Genomic DNA, 26,139 nt, shown 5'->3' on the forward strand with positions numbered 1-26,139 from the left:
AGGACCGCTTGATGCCATGCTAGCCCCAGTGATAGACAGCTGGGCAGATTTGCTGAGAGCGTGAGACCCTTTAGACTGAATATCATTATCAGGTATCTGCGTCGTCCTCAACGCCTGCAGTCTGCTTGTCGCTCTTGATCCACCTAGCATTGTCGAAGAGTCTAACGAGCCGAGTCTTGGGACCACAGCTAGAAACAAGCGGCGGCTCGGATTCAAGGGCCAGGAACCCAGGTGAAGCCTCTGCGATACTCGACGTCTGAAGACAGACCAAGATGGACATGGTCCGAACACGCCTTCTTTGACCTCCACCTGATCCCCAGTTCTCCTTTGCGGGCGGAGCAGGGCTAGTCCCTGTTTTTGCGCATGGCCCGTGTCAGGAACACGGCAATGCCTTCTCTAGTCTCGATTTTGAAGCTGCGGTGCGGCATCGATATCGAAACTGGTTCTCGGCATGAGGGATGACGATACGTAGATATCCTTCGTACGGATAGATACACAGATACTCCGTATTCTGTGCTCGATGCTGCAGCTTCATTCGGCAGCGGTCGTGAAGGGTTTGTGAGATAAGGGCTAGTACGGGACATTGCGGGATCATCGGCGTGCATTGAAATAAATGAAGACCCCCAGCTGCCCCCCCCCCCCCCATTTCGCCGGATCCGACCGAAATAATGCTCGGAGCATGGCTCGATCGAGACTGCCCTCACCTTCAGCTTAGAGCTACAAGCTACGGCATCTGGAAAAGCAAGATATCGGGCGAGGCGAACGACGCTGCGAGTTCTTCATCGACTGCTTGCCGCAGGTGTGGGGGATGTGGTTGATCTGGGTTTCGCTGTTTCTCGTCTTGAACAATCCTTGGATTGACCTGTCCCACAACCAAGATACCGATAAGCGCAGCAGCTCACCAATACTGCGATGGCCAGGCCCGAGGCTGGCGCGACTGGTTCCTGCTTCAGCGCACCTACACCAACGGCGTTAGACGGGAGCCAGTGCGAATGCTTTGTTCCTAGCCCTCCACCCCGGCCGCAACCCGATCGAACTCTATTGCTTCCCTCATCTCAGCCCAGTCCGAGGCTCCCGCCTTCAAAGATTTAAAGTTGTATGTGGCAGATTTGGCAGAATCTCGTCTTCGTCGTTGCGGACGCCGACAAATCCGATGCTATCTCATGTTCGCTCTCCCGAATGAGTTTGACGTATTTGCCGCGTCTCGTTAGGCAATAGAAAGGACTTGCTCGATAGCCGACTTATAAATCCGGGCGAAGGGGCTATTCCCGTACGAGCGAGAATTCTCGCCTCTCAGGTATCTGTTCGCTCGCTCTGGGTCGAGTTGACTTGGCGCTTGAATGCGTCCCACTTGTGGGCGAAGCAGCACTATCTCGTGCGGGCGCAAAGCCCACGTAGCCCACGCCACACGCGTACTGATAACTTGAGGGCTCGCACTTATCCTCAGAATCCCACGCCAGATCGCTAGGAGCCGTAGGAGCACGCAAGGTTGGTTGCACTCAACCCCACAACCTCCCGGATATGAGTGGGTTGGTGGTTGGAGAGAGACCCAGGAACCTGATGCAGATATCAGCGGGCGGCGGATTAAATGATCATCCTGACGATGTCTCTGAGAAGTGTGCCAGTTCCTGGAAGAAGGGTCTCGGCGAGGTCGAAGCAAGCTGCGTGATTGGCTGTGTGCATAAAGAGATGGCTTATCTGAAGGGTGCCGCTACGTTGAAACCAAGCTAATAGGAGTCATGGGGTTCTTGTCTCTCTGTTATTGCCAGAGACATCAATTTCGTGATCGCAATGGCTGTTGCTATTTGGATCAGCGCTTTAATCAGATAGCCGCGGCAGCCTTGTCGAAAGAGCGGCCGGCACTCGAAGGACGATCACGGCGACAATCGCAAAGATGGCGGGATGGATCGTCTTGTTCGTCGGCCTTGATTGGCTTTCGGCGTTGAAGGTTGTGGTGAACGGCCCAAAGCTTCACCTCTCCCACTGGTTTGTTAGGTAACTGTAGATCCAGTCACTCCGCAATGGAAGCCTCGTGAGTTTCCCGATGTGGTTGCTTCGACAGCCGCAGGCGCTCCTACGTTAAGACGTCAGTCCCCCCAAAGTGACGAAGGCGACGAACTCTTCTGATCCATAGGGGATCCAGCTCCAGGGTTAGGTCCTGCAACAATCCGTGATGCAGAAGCTGCATGAAGGGCCGCAGAATGCATGTTTGGGCGAAGGCGTCAGTACGGGTGGTCAGGTGGGCAACCTGGACGGCCTACTATGCCATCGGTCGACTCGGGAGGTAGGTATGGTGTTAGTGTGGGGAGGCATGTTGTGACGCTGATTTGTTCAACGTTGTGAGCCTGTTTCTCCTCCCCCGCCTCAAAACGTATGCGGGTGGTGGCCGAACCGGTTTAGCCGCTCTTGGCCCGCAGCAAATTCCAACTGCATGGATGGACGACCACTGAGGGCCTCAACGGAGATATCAACGGCGAATAGCGGCTGCAGACGATAGGAGCTTTTGGAGAGACAGTTGATGTGACGAACTTTCTCCTTATGTCACCGTTCTTGAGTCTCCACGGGTCCGTCGTCACGGATAGTGTCATAGTGCACCCAGCAGAATCGTGACACTGTAGCCTCCAGACGTGTGAAATCTGCGAGACTACTCCTGCCGTGCCGTTGGCCTAGGGTGGAGACATCGGGTTGTTGAAGCACAAGATCTCCGATACCCTTGACGGACTGGCTCCATAGTTATTGCTTGAGGAAGAGGAGTGCATCATGGGGGCGTACTCGGACTTTTGCGAGAGATTGGAATCGCTCCCAAGCTGCACTAGTTTTAGTTCCTAGGTCCGCATGAGCTAGGAAGACAGCATGTTTCGCAGTGTCTGTAACGTAGACGAATGGGCCAGGAAAACAGACGATGATGACAGTGGGCAGACCAGCCGATCGAGGGTGACATGGCTTCGGGGTGTTGTGATGCCACAGTATCAATTCGTATTTGAAGGGAGTTTGAGCGAGACTCCATGGGCGGACTTGCAGTGGTCCGTCGCGAGTTAACGTTTAGCTGTCATGCCAGGTTGACCTGGGTTTAGGCGGTCATGAGGATTGTGTCGAAACTCTGGAAACCAGGACACAGCCTTCTTGACGAAGACAGCCGACGACGGGAATCTCGCAATGCTTCTAGGACACGACGAAATCTCAATTGCGTGCTGGGATGGACGGATAGCGATGGTCAACCCCAGGTTTTTGCTCTGACGCCACCCCACGACAGGATGGTGTTGATATTGGCGTTGGATCTGCACAATTTGGCTGGCAGCCAATGATGAGCCCGACGGCTTTTACCTGGTCTCTGACCCTCCCCTACCCTCGCGGCCTCATCCACCTCCTGCAGCAGGGTCGATCAGTTGCCGTTGTCGTTACGTGGTTGTGGTGGGCTAGAAGAGGGGAGTCGTCTTGAGACAGAAGCGGCGACACGAAAAGAGGCCGCTGCAGAAGCAGAGACACACGAAAACGTCAAGGTGCTTGGTTGGTTGGTTGCACCAGCATCCATCAGTTGTCTGAATTGTGAAGGGACCAGTCGTGTGTTGAGTTTGCCTTCTCCACTGGCTACCGCCATCGTAGTATTCAATGGCAGTCTGTCTTGGCCCGGCGTGTGTGGTGTTGCCGTCGCCGTTGGCCTCTCTTCACTGCCGCTCTGCCGCTCAAGGAAAATTCTCCAGTCTTTACAGAGTCACAGAGTAAAGTGGGCCATGGAGAAGGGGACGGCCGCTGTCGCTATTTTTGCGGATACCAACCCCCCACGCGGCTCCATGCCTCATATCATTCGACAAAGGACTGATTTGATTTCTCATGATCTTGGGCCGACACCCGTTGTGTCCATGTGTTTTTGGAGAACACCATAATACCAGCGACAACGAGAATTGCGAGGAAGCTGATGGTGACGGACACGGGGGATGTAGGGATTCGAAGAATGTTGGGAACCAATGGGGAGATTGAGGTTGAAGAGTTTTTTCTTTCTTTCTTCGTTCATCTCCTTGCTTCGAGTCCGGGCTCACCCAGGCGAGGAGGGAACATGCGCGATCTAGACTGGTCCAGCCAGCCCCCGAGGCGTACTGCTTGTGTACAGTGGCGTTGAACGGGATCGAGCTCTGGGGTGCTCAGCTGTCAGGCCGGGTTTGAAAGTAGTGGTTCAGTCGCAAACGCACTTCTGATTAATCACTCAATTCAACATATCCTTCTCTTGGGTCGTCCGAGGGTGGCCAGAATCCCATGCAGGGCACAGAGTACGAATACTAGCGATGCTGGTGCTCGTGGTGGTGTGCTGTTTTGCTGCTGCTGCTGCTGCTGCTGCTGCTACCAATGTCTCTGGTGGCAGCAAGCAACACAGGAGGAAGAGAGACGACAGTGCAGCTCTGGATCTGACCAAACACCTGACTGCTCCTTGAGAGAGGCCGGGGTCGAGCTATGCTAGCATCAATTGGGAGGGCGTGGGTGTCGATCATGGGTTTGAATTCGGGCAAGGAAAAGACGGAGAAAGTGGACCAGTTTCCTTGGGAGTTGGGAGTCGCGACAGCACCAGGGGCGTGAGGGAATGACCGGAGACGAGAGCTTGGGCCAATGGCACCCGCATCCACTAGACCGAAACAATGCTAGCGCAGACAGGACTCTTGGTATCCACCCAGCTCGTTCTCACTGGCTCAGAACGAGCAGCTTCGGTTCAGCGTCTGCAGCAGCCATCTGTACTCATGCCTGAGGTAGTCGTCGATTGCACAATCCGCTGCATCACTGTCATAAGCGGGCAGACCCGTGCCTGGCGACGCCGCAATACAAGCGGAAGAGGTACAGATATTGGCTGCCTTCCTCCTGCTGCCCACGCCATTTGCATCCACTCTGAGCTGATGCCCACTCAGCTGGAGAACGCAGTATCCGTAGGCACCTTGGACTGCGTTGGGTGCTGCCTTATGCAGCTCTCGGATGTCCACACGCCCCCTGGCGTCATCGTCGACAGTTGGCTCTCTCTGGCTGGCCTGCCTTGGGACCGTCGCATCCTCAGGAAGTTAGCAGATAACGCAAGAGCAGCAGCAGAGCGGACAAGACCAAGTATCTTTGCAGCCCAGTTTCACCTAGCAAGTACGAAGTGGTACTCCGTCCCACTGTTGTCCCCGCTTTCTCTGCACTTTCCATTTCTTCACAACTCTTTTGCTGATGAATTATGTTTCTGCACCCCCTCTCTCTGTCCAGCCACCCACACACCTCGCTCATGCCCTCAAACTCTGAGCAGTGAGCACAATTGTCGCCTTTGACGCAGAAAATTTTCAGAGGAAATCATCACACGCCCAAGTCTGCTGGATGGTCCCCTGCTCCTTCTTCCCCTGCCCTCCCGAAGATGGGTACGTACACTTTTTCCTTCCCTCGTCCCCTTCCCTAACAAATCTCTCTCTCTATGACTCTGTAACTCTGTGACTCTCTCTCGCTCCCTTCCCCCCCAATTTGCCAATCTCGTCCATCTCGCTCTCCCCTCCTCTCTCTACCACCCACCACCCCCTCTTTCCCTCACTCCTCACTCCCGCTTGACCTTGCTCTCCCACCCTCCCCTCCCACACCCCTCCCTCTCTCTCCCAGACACCCCCTTCTCTCCTCCAGTGGGCGCTATCTGCTGCAGGGCATGAGAACTGGAAGTGGGGTCCTGGCTCAGCCCATCAGATTGCCAATGCCATCCTTGCTGTCTCTCTGCCCTCCATCTCCATCTTGCCATCTCCACCCCGGACCTGCACACTAGCGGCCACTTCCTGCCCTTGTGCTTGTGTGTGCATGTTTGTGTGGTGGGTAGGCGTCTTGTCGCTCTCTTCATCCACTTCCAAGTATCTTTGCACCCACCCACCACAGCATAGGTACTTTCTATGCACCATAGGCCTTGCCTTGGGCGTGCTCCTCCACTGGTGGGCAGGCTGTGCTTCGAGGATAGATACATATGAGCCGACCTCTTTCCACACCTCGTTCCAGCTCTCGTTCTCTCATCATTCGACTTCACTCATCTTATCCTCCGGCATTTGTTCGTGGCTCACTCTCTTGCTTGTGGCTTCCAGTTCTGTTCATATATCGACTGCAATCCCGTCCAACTCTTTAAACACCTGCCACCACCCACACTCATCATCACAACTTGCCTACGCACAAACACCAACTACCACCTTCAGTCCACCACTTGAACACTAGTCGACTCGACTCGGTTCTGCTCAACACAACGCCAAACTCAAACAACTACACACCACAAATCCAGACGCAATGGCCGCCTTCGACCTCTGGACTCCCGAGTTCTGCCTCGGCTGCGACAAGCAGACCGATGGTACTGCCTACTGCTCCGAATCCTGCCGCCTCGCCGACTTCGAGAAGACATCTACACCCAGCTCAGTTGCCAGCTCGCCCGGCTTGAACACCCCTTCCTACCATTGGACTTCTTCAAGGCAACAGTCCAACAACTTTTACCTCTCGCCCGCCTACGACTTCACCAACGCTCAACCCTACGGCAGCACCCCCTCCAGACAATCCTACCTCTCGTCTTCGAGGGCACCCATCACCACTCGCCACATCCTGACCACTTCGAGCTCCAACTCCAGCCTGTGCTCGATGCAGAGCACAACATCATCCAACACCGATGGCAGCCAGCTTTCAGAGAAGGCCAAGAGGGAGCTCCAAGCCTACGCCGTGTCTTTTGATCAAGCGAGACTCCAGCGTCGACGATCCGCCTGAATCGAACACGACCTCTTCATCTACACACTGTTCAATATACCCTTAGCCACAGCACAAGTGGCATCGTTTCCTTTTTCCAGCACAGCACGCAACTCAGTTTACTCGATACACCATCGGCACACCGACTCTTTTCTCTTTTCTTTGGGTTCGACTTTGTTGTAACAAAACGGGCATTACATCGGAGTACTGCATTATAAAAAAAAGTTTGGGTCAACTACGGGGAGTACTTGGCTTGGCAGGACATCTGCATCAATCACATCAGGGCGCAACAATGGGGGACACTGGGATTGTACCACGACATTGGGGGCTTGTAACCAAGGGTTGTTTACAAGTATGGCACTGAGAGATTGAGTATCTCGCCTTTGGCTTCATTACACCTCGCCACGGAATGGACGAGAGGTAGCCTGTCACGAGAGCGGAAGGGCTCATATCACGACAAAGATTGGGTAAAGACCCTGGCATTGGACGAAGCCTCGAGGCAAAATGACCTCCGATGGCAGCTTGGACTGGTATCAACATTAGGCATTATCAAAGTGACGGATCAACTGGGTAGCGGAGATTCCAGAGGAATGGACTAGCACCGCCAGATTGAGATGGACCATAAATTCTAAGACCAGTTCAAAGCTTGACAAGAATTTTTCCACTTGCTACTACCTACATGTGTGACTCTGATGACTGCAATCAACGATGACTCTAACTCTGTCCATGCCAGCACAATCCGCATCCACTTCTGGAGCCTTCGCGACGGAGCTGTGGGTCTGCGGGAAAAGTCGTCATAGTGCCGGAAAGTTCAGAATTCCCCCATTACGCTTTGAGAGCCCCTGGCCCAGGTGCAATGGAGTTTGGTCCGAAGGGAGCAAAAGTTGGTGAAATTTTTGGCCAGGATCCCACGCCAAGATTATTTTTGTTCGCTCGGAAGTTGCCAAACATACCACAGACTGGGAAGGGACGGTGAACGGGGGTCGGACACGGCGCACAATCCGGGAACACAACTAAGGTAACAATTAATGGAGAACATTGGCACGTTGGGTAGGGGAGTTGGTTAGTTGGTTGGTGGGCGTCTGATTGACGAATGCATTTTCTTTTTTTCTTCCCTTTGTTTTTTTTTTCTGTCATGTCATTGCAGACTTTTGACAACGGCTCAATTGCCCACGTTGACAACGTGCAGCTCAGGGCCCTCCAAAAGGCCCAAGGATAGGCAGACAGGCAAGCCGCAAAAAGGACAGAAATTGGAGAAGCAGGATACGGATTGCCGTACACGTGTTTCCCATGGCTTATCATTTTCTTGAGTCTTGACAGTGGAAGAGGCGAATGGCGAATCAGCGAGAAAGTGAGAGATGATGGAACTGGCAAATGCATGGTACGATTGGAAAAGGCAGTGCGTGCCATCAATGTCGGGCACAACGCATTGCACTTTCCCATGCCGCCTGTTTTAATGGGGATTTCCAAAGTCTTACGGGATACCTTGCTTTCCCGTCTACACAGTAACTACACAAGGTAAGGTAAGGTACCTTGTATTTCTTTTCTTGTCCATCCATCGCCTTGTTCTTTTCTTCCTCCCCCGTGCCTCCTTCCTGCCTCATGGAGTAAGTCTGTATGTACCTTTGTACGGCTGCATTGAGGCAAGGGAGGGAAGGTATCTTCCAGGTTGAGGTCAAACAGGCACTAAACATCAAGCCAGCGTACTCTATAGCCATCTTAGTCACCGAGCCACTGCGTACGACGGGAGAGGATGAAACCTGGCTACCTACCTACCCTATGAGTCTATGTACCTATGTATCCGTACGTGCCTAAGGTACCTTACCTTATGCCCATGGACGGCTTCAACGACACACATCCAAATCATTGCTCGCACCTGCGCAAGCACGCAAAACACAATAATGCATGGCTGCTGTCCCACGGTGGAGGTCATCTCGATGGCGCACAGTTCGCAATCTCGCACCAAGATTGAGCAAGCGAGAAAAATGAGATGCTTTCAGCAAGTCACAGTCGCCACGACGTCTTTCTCGTCTCTCGTCTCTCGTCTCTCGCTCTCCGACCGGAGTGGCCCATGTCTCCGAGCACCGCAGTCGCAAACCCGCAGCCCAGGGCACCTCTCACCAGCAGCTATGCCCGATGTCAAATTCCAAAAAGGTCGAATACGCACCTGCCCCCCCCCCCCCCCTGACAGGACGATTCCCCGCCAAACACACGCACACGCCTGCTCATCCATACACCACGGCGGCATCCATCGTCAATTAAGAAAATTTTGTCCATTGCGGACAAGAGGGGACCCGTAAATAACGACAATGCCGCCCACATGACCGCCATGACGTGAGCCGCGCGAGAAAACATGCCATCCATCTGCCCCGTCGTCCTCTGACGCAGCTCGAACCGAAATGGATTATGGAGGCGGCTTTCGAAGCCGAACCCTCTTTTCTCACTCAGATCCTCGATCCACAAGAAAAGGGAGGGGACTCAGGAGGAGACGTATCTGACAGGAAGACCCCCGCCAAGTTGCGAGAGCCTCTTTTTCGTGTGCGATGGAATCTCGGTTGTAGCCGCAACCTGACCACGTCCCTTAGGCGACTACCACCCACCCCTCCGCGCGTGTTACGGTACAGGGCGCTTCGGATACGGACAGGAGAGTGAGAACAGCTACGAAGCTATCTTTTAGCCCAGGGGGCGGCGAGCAAGAAGTGAAAGAAATGGCATTGTGGCACTGGGCAGCCTTTCAAATTGGCTGTTTGCTACCGACGCTCAGACCAACGATGTGCACTTCATCAACAGCTGCTCCTCATCTCGGAGCTGGCTTGCTTATTGCCATGGCCCTCTCGGTCTCCATCAATGCCGCCCCCGATATTCGGAGCCCTCAAGGAAATCTTTTTTCCAGAACCGAGGGGCCTGTCTGGCTTGAGGACTGGACTCAGTGGGCTGGACTGGACTGCATCTGGGCCCTGAACCTGGGCCGAATCCGTGGGGTGTCGAGGGCGGCCCGAACGCTAACCACGACACTCACTCCGTGACTCCTCAATCCGTCCAGTCGTGCATTTCCAGTCTTTTACTCAACAGTCGACACCCACCAGCAGCAGTTGAGGCAGCCGCTATTGGCAAGCGCCGATGGGAGAGAAAGGGCAAGGATGGGGATGGGACGTGAGAGTGCGGCCCAGCCCAATCCAAATTGCGACCAGCTCTAACATCCTCGAGCAAGGGTGTGGCGGCCCAGTGGAAGCGATAGTGCTATTATGGAACCCTCCAGCACCAGAGGCGCTCTGCTGAGGACAGCCTACAGGTGGGAGAGTCTGGAGACAGGGCGGCTTGCTCAGGCGTCTCGCCAGCTGTAAGTGGCCAGGACAGGGCTTCAATTCGACATGGGAATTTCCAACAGACGAGGCGTCCGCCTCTCAGTGCTCGCCTGAAGGTGTGCTTCATCACTCAGAAAGGCCTGCGTCCTGCTTGCTGTAGAGTGCAGAGCAAGGAGCACCTTTGTTCAAGTCGATTCTGCACAACGCCTCAGCTTCAGCCCCCGGACATTATCCAGGCAATCCGACCTGTCACTGCCTTAACCGATGCCTGCCAGCCGTTTCTGTCTCTTTGCAGACTGTGTGTGTGTGTGACAGACAAGCTCCGTCAGCGCCGAGCCACTTACAGTTGCCTCAGTTCGCCTTCAGTTCGCCTCTGCCTACTCACATTAGGTGGCCTTGACGAATTGGAATAGCCAAATAACCCGATAGGAAGATAATGCCTCACGAACATGTTCCCCAAGAAGCAGGCTTGAGGGCCGCAAGTGTGCCTTTGCCTTTCATCTGCAGCTTACGCCTTTCCTTCCGTCTCTGAAGCAGCAGCAATAATTTGCACCACAGCCAACTGGACGACGACTTCCACTTTAGACATGGTGCATTGTGACGGTGTTGGCAGCATTTGATACGACCAGTCTGTTATGCCTCCATCTCCCCCTCTCCGGGTTTGTTGGGGGAGTGGCTACAGAGACTCATTCCTTCAACCATCTTACAACTCGTCAAACCAGCCGTTCTGCGTTTTGACGCCCCCTTTCCCTGGCGGCCTGGCCCTCGCTTTACGGTACTTTAGGCTTGGGACAGAGGTGAAAATTTTCACAGCATGGATCAGCCTCTGAATCTTCTTTTCTCTCCGTCTCCCTTCGGAAAGGGCAACGCAACGGATCGATCGATCCATGGTGTCTGGTCTCTGTGCGCCTGGCCATGGCCTAGGTACTCCGTACTCAGGTTCTTGCTCGTTATGCCCGCTCTGCGCCCTAGTTGCCTTTACTACCCGTTCTGTTTTACATTGAACGGTGAGTCGTTCCGGTGACATGTATCAAGGGACAATATCAACAAACAGAACAAAACAAAGTTTGACTTCGTTGTACGCTGAGCGGTCTTCGTCTATACTCCCCGTGATAACTGGGTGTCCATATCCGAGGCGGGTTTCGTCGGCTCGCTTCAGTTGTGCTGCAATGCTTTAGTACCTCTGAGCGCCAACGGTATTCAAGAGCAGCCCGGGAGTCTCCAGTCGAACCACCATGGCACCTCAAAGCGGGTGTTGTGCCGTTGCACCGCCTGCATTTCAAGCCACCGCATCGCTTTCTGTTTTACACCTCAGACACATCCTCTTCTGCACAGCGAGTACCGTAGAAACTCGAGCACTTCAAACTTGCGTTAGCCCGTGCCAGCCCTGCTAGCGCTCTGGCAGAATCGTAATACTGCCCAAAGTGGTCAAATGTGGCCGCCACCCATTTTTGGCGTATGCCAACACTTCCGATTGATCTGGCCAATGAGAACTCGCCGTCGAGGCTGGAGGCAGTTGGGCAGGAGTAAAAAATGGAAAATAATCACTTACCGCCTTCTATATACGGTATAGTCGAATACATAATCGAATATGATTGACCCCCCGAAAGGGTTTGGTATGGGCAGCTAGCAGGGTTGGCACGGGCTAACGCAAGTTTGAAGTGCTCGAGTTTCTACGGTACACGCACTTGAACAAGTATCACGGTGATCGACCTTCGCCAGTCGGGCGGTCTCTATTGAACAACCCCGTTTTACCCGCTGTAGTATGAGCACTAGACATATTCTGCCGTCCAACCACTCAACCAGGTGCTGCGGTAACAGTACTCTCTTGCAACGAGGCAGGGGCCGTCTCACCCGCATATCTCACAAGTGGTCGGTCATGTTATGTAATTTCTGATTGAATGAGAGCATGGAGGCTATTGTCTCGCACCAGACGAAAGACTCCGGTCTTTCTCATCGGTGCCTGTGCCTGTGCCTTTCGAATTCGGATAGATGCAGGCCCGAAAGCTGAACTGTCTCTTGTCTGCTCGGCGGTCACGGCCCATCGTCAAGAGCCTTGAGCCGGCTCACGTAATACGACTTTCCCCCTTGAACCACGACAAGCCGACAATGACGTCAAGCTTTTTCTCTCCTCTCACCTTGCGGACACCGGTTTCATCTTTCAGTCTGGACTGATCCGAAGGAGCACGGCATCCCAGGTCCCTGGGAACAATACTTCGCAGGCCCGTGACACACGGCACGGTCAGACGCTTCATGGCCAAGCATCATCAGCGGAAACGCTGACAGGAAGAGCAGCGAACCGATCCGTTGTACAGAGTGTCATTGTTCTTGCTGTCTGGGCCACGGCTGCTGGGTTGAGGAGCCTGAGACAAACTTGTGCCGTGCCTCGTCCCGTGTCCGGCATCGTTGCAAGGAACATCTCTGAAGGATACCCGCACCTTTCCCGCACCTTACGTGAACGCAGGGCACATTTGGCGAGAACCCGTCCAAAGGCAATTGAGTCGAAAGTTTCCGGGACGGGAGGGACAAGGGGTTGAGGCGAACCAGAGCTTTCCTGGGCAGCCACGGCAAACGAGGTTCAAACAACGGGACCGTCCCTCCCTTCTCTACGGAGTATTCCTGTCCAAGCAGCGTGGCAGCTTTCGACGAAGCTTCAATGCCGTGCCGCGTCAAGGTACCTGGTAGACATGGAAAGAAGAGCCAACTGCCGGGAGATGCGTCAGCATCCTCTTTGCCAGTCACAGATTGACACGACCACAAGTCATCGAATCTTGGGGCGGGCTCCCGTTTCATCCTCCTCGGTTGACTTTTAACCAACATCAGGCCGAATCACAAAGCTTGCAAGACCGGTCCAGACTTTTTGCAATTATCCGGGGTGAGTTGCAGCCAAAAAACCTTGTTTAACTGCTGAGCGATCTAGGCCACGGCACTAATTTATTGCACTTTGCTGGTCTCGTTACCAATCGGGGAGATGCCCTCGCCGCATTGCAATTGCCTCATGTTGTTGCCGTTCATGTCAGCAATTGCAAATGGGCAGCCAGATTTGCCAAATCGACACGGGCCGCCTCAAAGCTTTTTGTTGGGCATTCGTAAGGAGAGGCATTTTTTTCTTCCTCATTTTTCAACATTGACCTCCTCACGTCGCCTAGGCTGGCCCCGTTTCATCCGCAATCGGCTGCCTCTTGTCCCTCATTCATCGTCGTTGTCATCGGAGGGGGGAGCGTCGTCCTGACCTGATCAGACAATGGTTCGATCTTGGAGCGACGAAATGCTGGGCTTTCCCGTTTCCGATGGAACGGTCACAGTGTTCCCTTTCCCCCGGCTGGGCTTGTTCAAGCACACAAATCTCACTTTGTGAAAGAGAGACAGATCGTATCCGCCCGCCGCCGTTCCGCGGCCCGCTTACTGGGAAGCAAGTAGCGGGGGAAATTTCCCGCCTCTGGCCCTCAGATCATCGATTGGGCTTGTCATTGCCCCTTGTACGAACGGATACTCCATATGATCTGATGATTTTTTCCTCGTCTATGGACGGTCTTGGAAGCTGGAGTCGGAGCCAGCCTACGTTCAGTGAGTGGGCTGCCTGTGTGGGAACCGGGCGCAATCGAAGGGATGAGGAAGTTTTTCTCTCCTTTCACCAATCTTTTGCCCCCTTTCTTTTCCCGTTTTTCTGATGCCCGTCATTCATGCTGGCGACGTGTCATAGTGGCATGTGCATATTTTCCGTCCCTTTCCCCACGTCGTTGAAGCCTCTTGGATCAGAAACCTAGCCCCTCTCGGCCTGACCTGACGGGACCGTGGGAGCTTGTGCTTCACCGGTGAGGATGTGGATCACGTCCCTTTTTTTTTTTGTGAAAATTTCTGAAAGCGATTTGAAGGGCTCATCAGGCAGATTGCAGCTGGAGCGAGACAATTCCTCCAGTAGGCTTGCGCATCACTTATCCCCATTGCGGGCTTTCGCTGGGCTCACGGGCCGCGCTCAACCAAAGGGGCGTCTGTCTATGCAAAAGCCTCTGCCGTTCCCCCCGAGAAAGAGGAGTGGGATGACAGCGAGAGTGAGAGTGAGACTTTACTGGAGAGAGAGGCTTTCGTGGATGGCCTGATGCCGTTGTTGCGGGCCGGTTCATGTGCAGTCAACCAGGAAGCACCACGCCGGGACAAAAATCTACAGCTAGACCACCTGGCGAGTCTCCAAGGCGTGCCGACGATTGGTGAGCCTTACGAGACGGGGCATTCCAGAGGTGGGTGGTGACCCGGAGCTAGGGCACAGGGCTCGCCGTTGTTGTGCCTGTAGCTCAGCTCAGCTTTGGTTGAAGAGATTTTTCTCGCGTGTTAGGTTTTGGAAGTGCGAGACAAGACACGAACCCGGCCGATGAGAACTCGTAGGCTGAAACATGCTCTTTTTCTTTGGTCTATTGGTGAGCGATCAGGCCAGAGAGTGTAAGTGTATCGGCGACGGAGGTGCAAGTTCCCTCCCGTTGTGAAGTCTCTTCTGTGAGAACCTGATTTCATAATCCCAATTCTCCCTTCTGTTACGGACTACGGATACAAGTCTGCGTCTTTGCAAGTGAGAGAGATGTATGGGCGTGTGTTTTGTCCATCCTAGGTTTGTGCGTTGTCGCACACGCCCAGAGCTCTGCGAATTGGATAGCGTTGGCCAGCACCGGGGCGCGGGATGTGCCGGTGGGGGTGGCAGCACAAGGCAGGGCATGGCAGAGCAGAGGTATCTTTTGTATCCTTGCGTGCAACACTTGCCTACAAAGTACTTTTTGCTTTCTCACCAGGCCTCTCAGCCTGAGAGAGGCTGTGGAGCCCACGGGGAAGATCTCCCGGACATGGGTCGTTTTTATTCTTGGAAGTTTTGGGCGGGGGGGCCCCTTGCTGGGTTTGCTGGCGCCCTACCTTACGCAGTTACCTAAAGTTGAGCCTCAGGGCAGGGCAGGGCAACCTGACTACCTACGGACAGGTACATCATACCGGACATTATGCGTGCCTGGGAACGTGCTGCGTAAGGTGTGGTTAGAAGTCTCTTGCCTGCGAGGTGAATGTTGAGACAGAGAGAGAGAGAGAGAGACTCGTGCTAGCTTCGGTTTTGGATGATTGAAAAATTTTCCCCCAGGGTTCGGCTACCACGATGGAAAATGTTACCTGTGCCTTGCTCTGGATCAAAGCGAAAACTCTGTCCTGGTTCTTTTTGTGCGACGCCCGGTGCCGAGGACGGGGTGTCGGTGCAACGGTGAAAAATATCTGGATTGTGGGAAATGGGTGAACCAAGGGGTGGGCAACATGCCATCTTACGCCAGGCGAAGTTACGAGATACCCATGGGTACCGCTGAGTGAGACGTTTTCCTCATGGTTCTCATCTTCTGTACACAGGGCGCGCAAGTTACAAAAAAAGGGGGGGAGGAAGAAAACTTTTCTCGTCAATTGTGTGCAAGGTACAAAATATGGTATTCGTAAGACGTTCCAATTCATGTTCACAGCAAAATGTACGGAAAGGAATAAAAGTCTCAGACGCCGGTTTGTGTTACTTGGGGACGTACGACTACACGCCGGCCGCTCTTGTTTCCCGGTTCGTCGGTAACCCGTACAAGGCTGACTTGACTCTGACGGAGAGACATACATTCACGAACCCGCGGCAACAAGGCGCTCCGGCAGGGCGGGACGTTTGCTGGGTAATGATCGTGATGATGGCATGACTTGACTTGACTTGGAAAACTCTGTGAAACTGTCGAACTAGGCGGTGGCTTGCTCGAGCTTTACGAGTGCCCTAAGCAGCTGGTAGCCTCATTGGAATGCAGACTCATACGGGCGGGCACAGGAAGTGGGTGTATGGACCGTCTAGCTGGATCGAGACATAAGAAACCAAGAGCCTTTTTGCGTGGCGTGCGTGGGGGGCAGCTACGAATACCTCGTAGTGGGAAGAGAAAAGAAATGGAAAGACAACCAACACCCCCCCCAAACCCTGGCTTAGAGACATTCTTCGATCAGGGGGTGTTGATGACAGAGTGGGAGAAAGATGGAGGATGGCATTTTGCAGCTAGGAAGCGAAAAAAGCAAAGCAAGATGTGCGCGAAATGCCATGCACGCACCCAAGGCTAAGAATATGCAAAAGCCAGACGACGCCATACCACGTTAGGAAGGAGTCCATCTGTGATCCAGATTCTTGTGACCGTGAACAGCACAGCTCGGCTCTTTTGCAATTCACAATGCGAGACTGCAAATACAGGGTCAAGTAAATTAAATGTCCGAACATTGCTCGCTACCATTCCTGGGTGGCCTTCGTACCCTTGACTATTGATACCTGATTCGAGGCATGGAAAAGCGGTGGTGGGAAATACGTATTTCGTAGGCAGGCACTCCATAGAAAGAATTGGAAACCCGAGAAAGAAAAAAATGGAAAGCTAAGGGAGGGGCGGATAGGCGGGATTAGAGACAGGGTTCTCGGAGCTGTCAACGCGGGATGCCGCGGCGCTGGGCCCAATTGGATGGGATCATGGAGCTCGGAGACAACCTACCTTACGGATACCTTACTGCGGAGTTCTTTTGGTGCTTGCAAATTTTCTTGCCATGTGAAGCTGTGACTATTTTCTTTCCAATTTTTGGCGGGTTTCATCCACTTTTTTTCCCTTTCCATCGTCTCGGCTTCTCATCCGTATGACTATGACTCTTCAATATTGGGGAGATGCTCGTGATCCTCAAGATTTCTCTCACTATTAACTTTTTCTCGCTTAGCTTCATGAAGGAGGTTACGAAAAGGCAAGGAGGTACGGAGATACCTCACCGGACTTTGGGACCCGGTTCCAACTTTGTTCAAAGTTTCCATGTCTTGTTTTCGGGGACTATTTTCGGTTTCCGGCTAGCATTCCCCGTTGATATTTCAGGTACCAGAGCTTGGAGGTAAGCTGGCAAGGACCAAGGTACTTTGTATCATTTGGTAGATTCCATTCTTCTCCTGCCTTGGCAGCTCGGTGACGTCCTGGTTTGAAGTTGACTCATCGTCGCCTTTGTCTCAGGGGTCGCCGATTACCTAACCACTCACCCGCCTATGCTTGCTATTGCTATGCAACTCTGTTTTTTGCTCGTCATTCTCCCGTCAAAGTCAAGGATAGGCCGTCCATCTTTCGACTGAGGCTGTGTAACCTTCTTGCTTTTTTTCTTTTTGTGTAGTGGATTTACGGATACAAGGCAAGGGGGGAAAAGATACCAGGTCTTACTTAGCTTTGCCGGTCTCGCCTAAAAAACTGCCCGCAGAAGTCGTTTATGCTCTAAAGCAACACACAAAAACAACAGCAATAAGCAATCTACAGCGTTATGCAAAGAGGAGTTTGTTTAACTCGATCAAAGCGAAACATGGCGCAACATGAACCCCCCACTGTATTTCAACATTCCCAGTAGAGACAAAAAGGAATAAAACAAAGTTTCGCAATGGAAAAGCAGAAACCTACCAAACCCCCCACACATGCAACTAGTGGGGATTCTTTCTTGTGTGAGTAACTGTGTGTAACTGTGAGAGTGCGTTGCATATTGTATCCCTATCAAGTCACCAAAGTTCCGTTTTTGTTTTTTCTTGTCTAAACCGACAGTCAGGCAGATCGTATTTACGCGGCGCATGTCGTTGTAGAGTCTCCATCGCCGAGACCCAGGTGTTTCACCGACCCGGCCCTTACCGTTGATACTATCGAGTCGGCTCTCAGCGGGCACGCCAGCAAAGTTCCTGCATTGCGTGCGACGATGGGTCAATGTTGCGATACCACGCACCATGGTGGAGACTTTGTTTGCAATATCTTTCACACGCTTGCGGTGACAAGTTGTGCCCTATGTTCCGGTCTGGACCTTAGGTGCCAAAGCGCATCGAAACAATACTGGGTACGGAAGAGGTAGCGTATTGCGGAGTACATGTTTCTCTTGTCATCGTTTCCACCAAAGATTGGTCCCCTTGGATGCACTAAATGGCGTTTACCTATTCACTATTCCTCCGTAGTGCGCATCCTCAGACCCTGTGATGCGTACCTGGATAGGGGTGGGAGCAGAGGTGGTTCCCTACATTCAGGTATGACGGTGGGAACGTAGTGCAACTGTTAGGTACACTTGGGTACGAAAGGACCCTCTTGTTCCAGTCATGCCATGATCATCCACAGCATCTTGTCGCTTCTCAGGAGTCACTGGCCGGGCTCCATACCTGAAGCTTACGAACCAGACGGAGCTGAGGTGGGTGCCGAGTTCCAGTTGTTCCCGTATGTATGTACAGTCACGATGCTGTGCGACGCTCTCTATACGCATCTCGTGCTGCGTCACCGGTTCCTGGATTCGCTCTGCGGATCCCCCGTCACAGGATCTGAGGAGAATACCTTCTTCTGTGGAAACTCGAGAGTCCAGACCTTTCCCGTGAAAAAAAAAGGACGCACTATCGCAGCGACGAGGACAACCAACGCGTGCCACGGTAGCATCGAACATCCCCACCGGGACGCCTTGAAACGACGGAGGCAGACTTACCTAAGCCAGACCCGGCGGTCGATGAAGAGTCTGGATGCTTCAGCCTTCACTGAGCTGGAGCACAAACTGGGGAAAGGTAGTGGCCTCAGGTTTCCAAGGCCATTGGCAAGCATACGCAGTGAGTACATACCATAGTACACCAGAAACAAGCTTGGCATTGCGGATATGCTCATGCTTGTGGAGTTGTTTGCTCTGTGAGTCGTGACGCCCAGCGGACGGCCCTTTCTCCCCAAACAATCTCCCCTCAGGAACTTTAGAAACCCGTGAATCTTCCGGGTTCTCCATAATTCCACTCTTCTTGCCTGACTGGACGGGGACCTGAACCGGACCAGACGGACCTCACGGCCTCGCTGCCGAGCGAGAGAGCTGCGAGAAGCCAAAGCCTATCCACAAGGTAACTCCGCACCTCCAGTGGAGACCTGGACGATGCGTTGTCTTGAGGTTCTGCTTGGATCGCCGTCACAGGCCGGGGAGAGCCGGCCAGCACCGGGCTCCACAATGCCAGAGGAAGCCCCCAACCTCCCTCTCTCTTTTCCTTCCCGGACGCCGCCAGCCCGCTCCGGACTCCGTGGAGTGAACGTAGGGCATGGGGTGTGAGTCCACAGCCCCAAGGCGTCAAGGCCCCATCTTCTTGCACAAAATTGCGCAAGGACAACCCCAGCTCACGTGGCTTTGATATAAAGACGCCCTTTTGTGCAAGTTGTGCACGAATCCTTATACGTACCTTATGGGTCAGAGATTCACAGCTTCTTTAGTGCTCCCGTCATGGAGGATTCATCCTGGGGCCATCCACTAAACAAGAAACTTGTTCGTCAATGGCCTTTCTTGCACTTGCTCTCTGGCAAGTCCACATGGACTGCACACTCACCATCTTTTAACGTACGCATCCTGAAGCCATCGCTACCAAACGCAGTAGCTCAAGCTTAGCCGAGTCTAGCTCTCCCCAGGATTTTTGGGGGGAGGCCCCTCTCAGCTCAGCCAGGCCTCAAAAAGAAACCCGGTTTTACCACACGATGGAGTATTCCAGTGTTGAAGAAAAACAAGGCCATGCTGCCCGAATGACCGGTGCAGATTTTCACCTTAGCACGGCACCACGGGAAGCCGGCGCCGACGGTTGGACGACGGGTTCTGTTTCTTCAGAGGGATGGATGGAGACCATGGGCAAGCTATGACTGATGGCTGAGAAGTTAGATCGGGCGTCGTCCATTTGCTTGTCCCGCATCCCTGGACTCGAAGACCCGGTCTTGTGGTTTTTTCAGACACGTCAAAGAATGAAGATACCTTAGCTCTCCCCGTCAGCGGCGGCGCTGCTGCCCAAGCCTTTGGTAGCGTTGGTTGGAAAACTTGATGGGATCGTCACGCCGGGCGTGCCAGGCCACATGCAAAGGCAGGAAAAAACCTGAGACCCTTGACAGCCAGTCAGCCCTGGATTTTTTTTCTTCAAGTTTTTTTTTTCTTCGAGATTTTCTTTTCGACATCGTCGATTCTTTCGATTCCGCGATCCGAGGGGGTCCATCCCTTTCGATCTAGCAAGGCGCAGTCCGACGATCTACAACTACACTATCAAGGGTTGGCAGGGCCTTATTCGGGCCTCGTTCAGCAACCACCCCCCCTCGTTGTCGTCAAACTGACTCGAAGGCCGCAATTAAGCAATATGGAAAGGTCGGCCTCGATCGATGGGGATGGATCATGGGGTGGCACCCAGCACGCAAGCGCGCGCAAGACAGGCGCCGCATTGCGAAATGTCCAGGCCCGTCTGTATATTGCCTCCATAGACTGTCTCTCTATCATACCCTTTGCTTGAAGGGCTGAAGAAAGGATTTCTGAACCGTCTAGACCGAATTCAATTAGTGTAAGACGGGCCCAAGACTATCACGGGATGGTAGATGGCGAATTCAGCTACTCTATCAACCTTATCTCGAAAAAGGACAGCTAGCATCTATGCGGTCCTTTCGAATACCCCAAGAAATCCTTCAGCGGCCGTTGACTTCTTTGTCTCTGTTGTGTTGGGGAGCTTGGGAGACGATCCGGCGCACCCCGCGGCATTGGCTTGGAGATTGAAGAATCGCCCGCGCATCGTTTCCGTCCTCGGCGAACGGCGCCGGGCCAGCGCAGAGCGCCAGCGGGACAAGCTGGAAGTCTGTTTTGCGGAGCTCCCGGGGGTGTGCAAATTTTCTTGGGCTTTACGGATACATCCAGCTCTGTTGGCGATGATCGGCGGACCGGCCGGGCATCTCTCGCCCTCTTAGCCTGTAAACTCCGTAGCCGTAACCGCCTTGCGGCGCTGTCCGTCTGGGGGAGGAGAGAAGGGGACGGCGGGCGGGGAAAACAGTGGGAATCCCAAACTGCTGCCAAAACGTAGGTTGCAGATCACCGAGGCCGAGAAATGACACCACCGAACAGGTTTTTTTTCTTCTTCCTGCGTCGTGATGTGGGTGACAAAAACTGGATATGAGCGGCGCGGGATGGGACTGTGGGACGGAGGGGTGGGAAGACATCTGCAATGCAACACCACGGCAATTCCTATCTACTATCGACATATTAATTGCAAAGTGTTATTTGCTCGATTCTTCGCGCTCTTTTTTCTTCAACGGCCCCCAATGCTACCTACCGCAGCTTCATAGCATTGAGCAGAAGATTTCGGTTGCTTCAACCCAAAGGAGGAGCTTGTGTCCGGTCTGTGGCCAGGGGGGGAGGGGTGTTGCGGTGCGGGCAGGGCCGTGAAAGTTTATCGTGTCGTGCTCGCGAAAGCAACGCCATCGGTTTTGATGCCCGCGGCGCGGCATGGACCCTTGGATTTGGACGAGGATGGAACGTTCAAGGTTTTTCTCCCCAATACCCTATAATCGCGATGCGGTGGTAAGTGGCGATGGGATTCTGGCATTGTGATACTTTTGCTTTGTAAGGGGAGGGTAGCCGAATGTAGTCAGCATTTCCGCTCTCAACCATTGCCCAGCTTTTTGCCCAGAGCCACCACTGTTTAGAAGCTCATCGAAAGGGGTCAAAACTCTGTCTCGATGGGGGCGTTGCGTTCATGGTCTGGTTTGACGATGCTTGCACGACAGAGCTATTTTCAGTACAAGCTTTTTCTCCTCAATAGCAAAAGCCTAGTGTGATGAAGCTGTTAGGTAAAAAATCATAGCATGCAAGGTTAGACTTTCGGGAAGAGTGAAGATAAAAAGGTTTGAACAGTCCGTTGTTTCTCTCGGACATGCGTGCTTAACACGAGTCCGCGAGTAGCTAAACGAGGTTTCGAGAAACTTTAGTCATCGCATCTCGTCTCTGTCTAGATTTTTCTCTGCCCTCTTACGAGCATATGGCTCGTTTCAGAAGCACAGCTGAAGCTTGACCGCCCTGACTAACGGACTACGTACTCCGTTGTCCGTTGTCCTTCGCAACGGAGCTTGTTGGCCGGAAGGTTCGGGGGAGCACCGCACTGGAGGGTTCCACTCTGTCTCTATGGAGGAGGGGCACGGTGCTCCCGGCCGGCGCTGTTTCGGGAGCTGCGGGTGTGCTGGCGGGGCCTCGTAAAGTTATGTGTTGGCGGATCGGGGCCGAGCGGTGCGAAGCCGAGAAGGATGCGAGGTACGGAAGAGTCTGTGCCAAGCGAATACGATGCATCCGATGGTGCCCTATACTTTGTTGGATTGTAAGAGCCAGAGACGAGAGGTTATCCGATCGACGGCACTCGGACGGGTGAGGGCTACCGGAGGCTTCCGGCCGGCTGAGAATGGCCAGACCGATTGCCGGGCCTTGGTGTGCTTGTTCGGGCCCGTGGTCAGTGAAACGAGGGCATGCGGTGCTCGGGAGGCTTTGATAATGACCTTACATTGACGTCAAACTGTAGGCTTCTTTCCTGGATAGTCAGTTTACGTCTGGCTGCAAGATACTGTCGACATCTTATTACTTTGGGTCGAGCTTTTGTGAGCACCGTGTTATCTTTCGTAAGTGGTCAGATTTGATGCATCCTGGGAGCTGCATGCGGCAGTGACATGTATCAGGTGATAGGTTGCTCGGGGGCCGGTTGTATGATTAGAACGAAGTTGAACTAGACTTTCCAGCAGATCACGGCCTCTACTCAGGCGCTGTATTATGACAAATCAGTCATCGCCTCGACTTCCTTACCGTGCTTGTAGGTATGGGCTTCGAGGGGCTTTCCAAGTAACTAGGAGGATATGAAATGCGGGCTAGAGTGTAGTTGTGGTTCAATATACCTTTCAGACAAAGACGTGAGATAAGTTACCCTCAGCAACATCATGAGCAGCTTCCTGCCCCTTTAGAGCCCCACCACGTTCTACGGTATCACACACGCTCATGTAACAGACTTCAGCTGCCGCAGGTTGTCTGTTGGCTTTACAGGCCTGGATTGTTCAGTCTCAGCCAAGCTCTCACGTCGCCGAACGGAAGACATCTAGATCATTACTTCCTTCTTTGTACCAAATACCTTCAGCATCTACGAAGCTTCCAAGGGTCACGTTGTAAAGCATACCATCTCAAGGCAGGGCATCTGACAAGCGGTAGGTACTTCATCGCTGTGAGGAAAACGATGGCCATTCCCTTTTGCTCTCTGCCATGCTTCACCGTCAATCTCCGTGCCAGTCACGTCACAAATTAAGCGCGACTCTCTGGCATCTGAGTTTCCCTTTAGAAAACTTCAAAGACAGCCACTTGACTGTCTCGAACAACAACAATGGTGCTCTTTTCTTTCGACTGCGGACCTCGGCGTCTCTCAATCAGCCCCCAAGCGCATTCTCACCCAACTTCTTCTCAGCTTGGTGCATCTCAAGCCATTTCGATGCGGTAGAAGCTTCTTTTGTAAATTTTGAGCCGAAGTTTACCAGCCTTCTGGTATCTACTTGTGTCCTACTTCGGTTCAATCAGCGAACATATGGGCACCTCTCTAGGCCTTCCAAGAGTGGGGGACCACCAAGGGGCACATTGCGGTGAAGGTCGAATAGCTTCTCCCCTAGGATAATCAAAACTCGGCCCTACGGGAGAATGATGGGATCCTACGCTTATATAGTCCCCCGTGCCTCGGCCTCTGCTTCTGTGGCTACTCGCTAATATCGCCTCCTCTTCGGCCACCTACTGCCGCGGTTGCCACAGAATCAAAAGGTCTCGTTCGGATGCATCATAGACAATGCTTCAAGGTAAGATCACGTTTCTTAAGTACTTGATTTCTTCAACGCCATAGTGCATGGTCAAAGTTACACAGGACCCAGAGAGCTTGTAGACTTCTAACTGCGTGACTAGGCATTCAAACTTCAGTCCTGGTCATGTTTCTCGATATCGATGTCGCAACTGGATCCACGGGGATTTTGAAACTCAAGTGTTTACAGCGGCAAGAAATGCTATCACGCCAGTATACTGAGGAGGTTTAGCCATAATCGCCACGAAGTCGAAGGGTGTTTAAGGGGGCAGAGGTATCAGTGTGCCCATGGTAGTACATATGTGAATCTGTTGAAGCCCGAATCCCCTCATCGCTGGCCAAATTCAAGCAGAACGCCGTGAAGATGTTCCAAAACTGTACAGAAGCATATCGCAATATCTCAATTTTGGGAGGCTTTTTCTGTGAAAATGCCAGGAAGTCCCATCGCCGCGTATTATCCAGAGATGGGATGACCTGCGTCAATGATTGCACCAGGTCTTACAAAGCAACTTCGAAATGTGCGACGGGGATGCGTACACAATCAAACCGGGCAAGGTAGCCCCCGAAAAGACAAAGGCCATGGATGAAAGTCATGGGCACGGAGCTTAGCTATCACGGCTTGCAGTATATTGAATCAATGATGCTAATCATCCCACTATACATGATCAACCGATCTTGTGCTGCCTGGTATTGTCAAGGGGAATGTGCCAGTGACAGTGCCACTTCTTGGAGCATCAGCAGATCTCGAAGTCGTGGCGATGGACGCTGTCATAGCTCTGGGTGAGTTAGGAGAGCTCTAGACAACATAACTTTAGAAAGAAAACCCAGAGGTCTACTTTCAGCCGTGATGTCAAGGAAAGTGAGGCGACGCCGTCTAGTTCAAGACGGATATTTCCATAGGACCGCTTCAAACTCCTTCAGCAATGGCTAGACTGAAATTTCGATTCAATCGATGTAACTAAGCTAAGCTATCATGCATTTCCTATCCTTCCTACGCAACAGCTACGCACCCCCGGGAACTCCCAACATGCCGTATGCTATGCCGTCTCTCATCTCCTCAAACATCCAAGTTTTGTACAGTCCAGTTGATTAGAATCACTATCAGCCAGGCTCAAACCATAGTGGTCTCAGTTAATCCAAGAATGAGTCTGCTTAGTGAGGGTGGCAAATCCACAGGTTGTTGTCAACAACATCAATAGCCTTGCTATCGACCTGCTTGCCGCTCGCATCAAAGGGGCAGACGCGGCGAAGACCGCACTTGATATCACAGGCACCCTCGTTGTCTCCCTTGCACAGGGCAACCTCATACCGGCTGGCGTGGCGGTCGTGGTCCTTCTTGCAGCGGTTCGTGGTGATCTTATACTGCGCGCGGGGTCCCCAGCCGTTGAGCGGCGTGAAGCCCCAGTTGTCGGTATCCTGGCCGACCATGTTGGCGCGGCAGTTCTGGTGGGCCGCGACGTGGGTGTAGCCGTTGGCGGCCATGTAGGCCTCGGTGTGCTTGTCGAGGATGAAGGAGTAGGAAGAGAAGTCGCCGTTGGACGGGATGCTGCCGGCGAGGCACTGCGGGATCACGCGGGTGTAGTACTCCTCGCAGGCGTAGGCGTTGTTGACGGCCTTGAAGTCGTTGGCGGTCGGGGAGTTCCAGGGGTCGATCTTCTTGTCCGTGACGGTTTCCATTGTGTGCTTCAAGCTTGCCGAGCCGGAGATGGGGGTCAGCTTGTTGGTCTTGGCAAAGGCCTTGGTGTCGTAGATCATGACGGAGTTGTAGTCAAAGGGAATGGAGACGTCGGCGCCCGTGTTGATTGTGAACTGGTCGAGTTCGTCCTTTTGGACGCGGTCTGTCAGGATGCGAATGTGTTGGTCGCGGTCGGGGCGTTGGTGCTCATGGGTGAGTCCGATGAGATGTCCAAGCTAGAATTCCGGTATAAGTCTCTGTACATTGCAAAGATGATATGGTATATTCGTACCTCGTGGGAAGGCGTTCCGGCGTCGAGACAGGCCTTGTACGTTCCCATGGAAAGAAATTTCTCCCAAGCATTGGGGTAATCGAGATTGACGAGTCTCTCTCCCGAGCCAGGAGAGCCCAAGCCCCTGGAGTAACATCCTTCGTCAAACTAGGAGTCCGTCAGTCGCGCAGCCCAAACGATATTCTCTTTTGCAAGTATACGTTACCTTTTTGAAGTTGGCCCAGGCACCTTGGCTCGTCTTGGGGAGGAAACGGATGCAAGTCGACTGCTCCCACTCTCGCATGGCGCCGCGGATCGACTCTGAAAGGTCGTGGGGGAGGCCCTGCAGGATGTACGGAATCTCGGCAGAATCCCAGAGCTGGTAGGCATACATAGAGCCGCGCTTCTCCAGAGACATGGCCTCGATTTCGGAACGGTTGAAGATGTTTGTCGGGAACACAGCGGCGAGAGCCGGTTGCGAGACGGCCAGGGCCAGAGCCGCGAGGCTCTTGAACGAGACAGAAGCCATCTTCAGCGC

General features: G+C 53.2%; 10 protein-coding genes across 10 annotated transcripts; 4 read left to right on the forward strand and 6 right to left on the reverse strand.

Moving 5' to 3' along the window:
* Positions 1-88: 88 nt before the first annotated feature.
* Positions 89-535, reverse strand: CLUP02_00870 (uncharacterized protein; the record flags this gene model as incomplete). The annotated part of the gene is made up of 2 exons (XM_049279916.1): positions 89-351; positions 496-535. The coding sequence occupies 2 exons, from the start codon at positions 533-535 to the stop codon at positions 89-91; spliced, it is 303 nt and encodes a 100-aa protein (XP_049135873.1).
* Positions 536-4,274: 3,739 nt separating this feature from the next.
* On the reverse strand, positions 4,275-4,484 carry CLUP02_00871 (uncharacterized protein; the record flags this gene model as incomplete). Its single annotated transcript, XM_049279917.1, has 1 exon — positions 4,275-4,484. One exon carries the CDS (start codon positions 4,482-4,484, stop codon positions 4,275-4,277), a length of 210 nt encoding a protein of 69 aa, XP_049135874.1.
* Positions 4,485-4,628: 144 nt separating this feature from the next.
* On the forward strand, positions 4,629-5,285 carry CLUP02_00872 (uncharacterized protein; the record flags this gene model as incomplete). Its single annotated transcript, XM_049279918.1, has 1 exon — positions 4,629-5,285. The coding sequence occupies one exon, from the start codon at positions 4,629-4,631 to the stop codon at positions 5,283-5,285; it is 657 nt and encodes a 218-aa protein (XP_049135875.1).
* A 979-nt stretch (positions 5,286-6,264) lies between these two features.
* CLUP02_00873 (uncharacterized protein) lies at positions 6,265-6,729 on the forward strand (the record flags this gene model as incomplete). Its single annotated transcript, XM_049279919.1, has 1 exon — positions 6,265-6,729. One exon carries the CDS (start codon positions 6,265-6,267, stop codon positions 6,727-6,729), a length of 465 nt encoding a protein of 154 aa, XP_049135876.1.
* An 804-nt stretch (positions 6,730-7,533) lies between these two features.
* On the reverse strand, positions 7,534-8,151 carry CLUP02_00874 (uncharacterized protein; the record flags this gene model as incomplete). The annotated part of the gene is made up of 1 exon (XM_049279920.1): positions 7,534-8,151. The coding sequence occupies one exon, from the start codon at positions 8,149-8,151 to the stop codon at positions 7,534-7,536; it is 618 nt and encodes a 205-aa protein (XP_049135877.1).
* Positions 8,152-14,011: 5,860 nt separating this feature from the next.
* On the forward strand, positions 14,012-14,113 carry CLUP02_00875 (uncharacterized protein; the record flags this gene model as incomplete). Its single annotated transcript, XM_049279921.1, has 1 exon — positions 14,012-14,113. The coding sequence occupies one exon, from the start codon at positions 14,012-14,014 to the stop codon at positions 14,111-14,113; it is 102 nt and encodes a 33-aa protein (XP_049135878.1).
* Positions 14,114-14,436: 323 nt separating this feature from the next.
* CLUP02_00876 (uncharacterized protein) lies at positions 14,437-16,279 on the reverse strand (the record flags this gene model as incomplete). The annotated part of the gene is made up of 9 exons (XM_049279922.1): positions 14,437-14,569; positions 14,637-14,737; positions 14,792-14,908; positions 14,971-15,044; positions 15,086-15,376; positions 15,644-15,746; positions 15,820-15,883; positions 15,989-16,050; positions 16,142-16,279. 9 exons carry the CDS (start codon positions 16,277-16,279, stop codon positions 14,437-14,439), a joined length of 1,083 nt encoding a protein of 360 aa, XP_049135879.1.
* Positions 16,280-16,890: 611 nt separating this feature from the next.
* CLUP02_00877 (uncharacterized protein) lies at positions 16,891-17,774 on the reverse strand (the record flags this gene model as incomplete). The annotated part of the gene is made up of 3 exons (XM_049279923.1): positions 16,891-17,015; positions 17,081-17,160; positions 17,473-17,774. 3 exons carry the CDS (start codon positions 17,772-17,774, stop codon positions 16,891-16,893), a joined length of 507 nt encoding a protein of 168 aa, XP_049135880.1.
* A 135-nt stretch (positions 17,775-17,909) lies between these two features.
* CLUP02_00878 (uncharacterized protein) lies at positions 17,910-24,748 on the forward strand (the record flags this gene model as incomplete). Its single annotated transcript, XM_049279924.1, has 33 exons — positions 17,910-18,079; positions 18,152-18,624; positions 18,719-18,769; positions 18,839-18,900; positions 18,972-19,079; positions 19,112-19,172; positions 19,243-19,351; positions 19,420-19,631; positions 19,694-19,831; positions 19,894-19,924; positions 20,037-20,284; positions 20,364-20,388; positions 20,443-20,709; positions 20,772-20,864; positions 20,963-21,175; positions 21,258-21,321; positions 21,491-21,618; positions 21,851-22,015; positions 22,066-22,155; positions 22,208-22,283; positions 22,354-22,450; positions 22,508-22,532; positions 22,611-22,667; positions 22,830-22,976; positions 23,028-23,098; positions 23,155-23,354; positions 23,411-23,455; positions 23,530-23,602; positions 23,760-23,881; positions 23,951-24,093; positions 24,162-24,244; positions 24,354-24,435; positions 24,658-24,748. 33 exons carry the CDS (start codon positions 17,910-17,912, stop codon positions 24,746-24,748), a joined length of 4,020 nt encoding a protein of 1,339 aa, XP_049135881.1.
* A 59-nt stretch (positions 24,749-24,807) lies between these two features.
* On the reverse strand, positions 24,808-26,130 carry CLUP02_00879 (uncharacterized protein; the record flags this gene model as incomplete). The annotated part of the gene is made up of 3 exons (XM_049279925.1): positions 24,808-25,566; positions 25,623-25,769; positions 25,828-26,130. The coding sequence occupies 3 exons, from the start codon at positions 26,128-26,130 to the stop codon at positions 24,808-24,810; spliced, it is 1,209 nt and encodes a 402-aa protein (XP_049135882.1).
* Positions 26,131-26,139: the final 9 nt, after the last annotated feature.

This window comes from Colletotrichum lupini, chromosome 1 (assembly GCF_023278565.1).
Source record: "Colletotrichum lupini chromosome 1, complete sequence".
NCBI lineage: Eukaryota > Fungi > Ascomycota > Sordariomycetes > Glomerellales > Glomerellaceae > Colletotrichum > Colletotrichum lupini.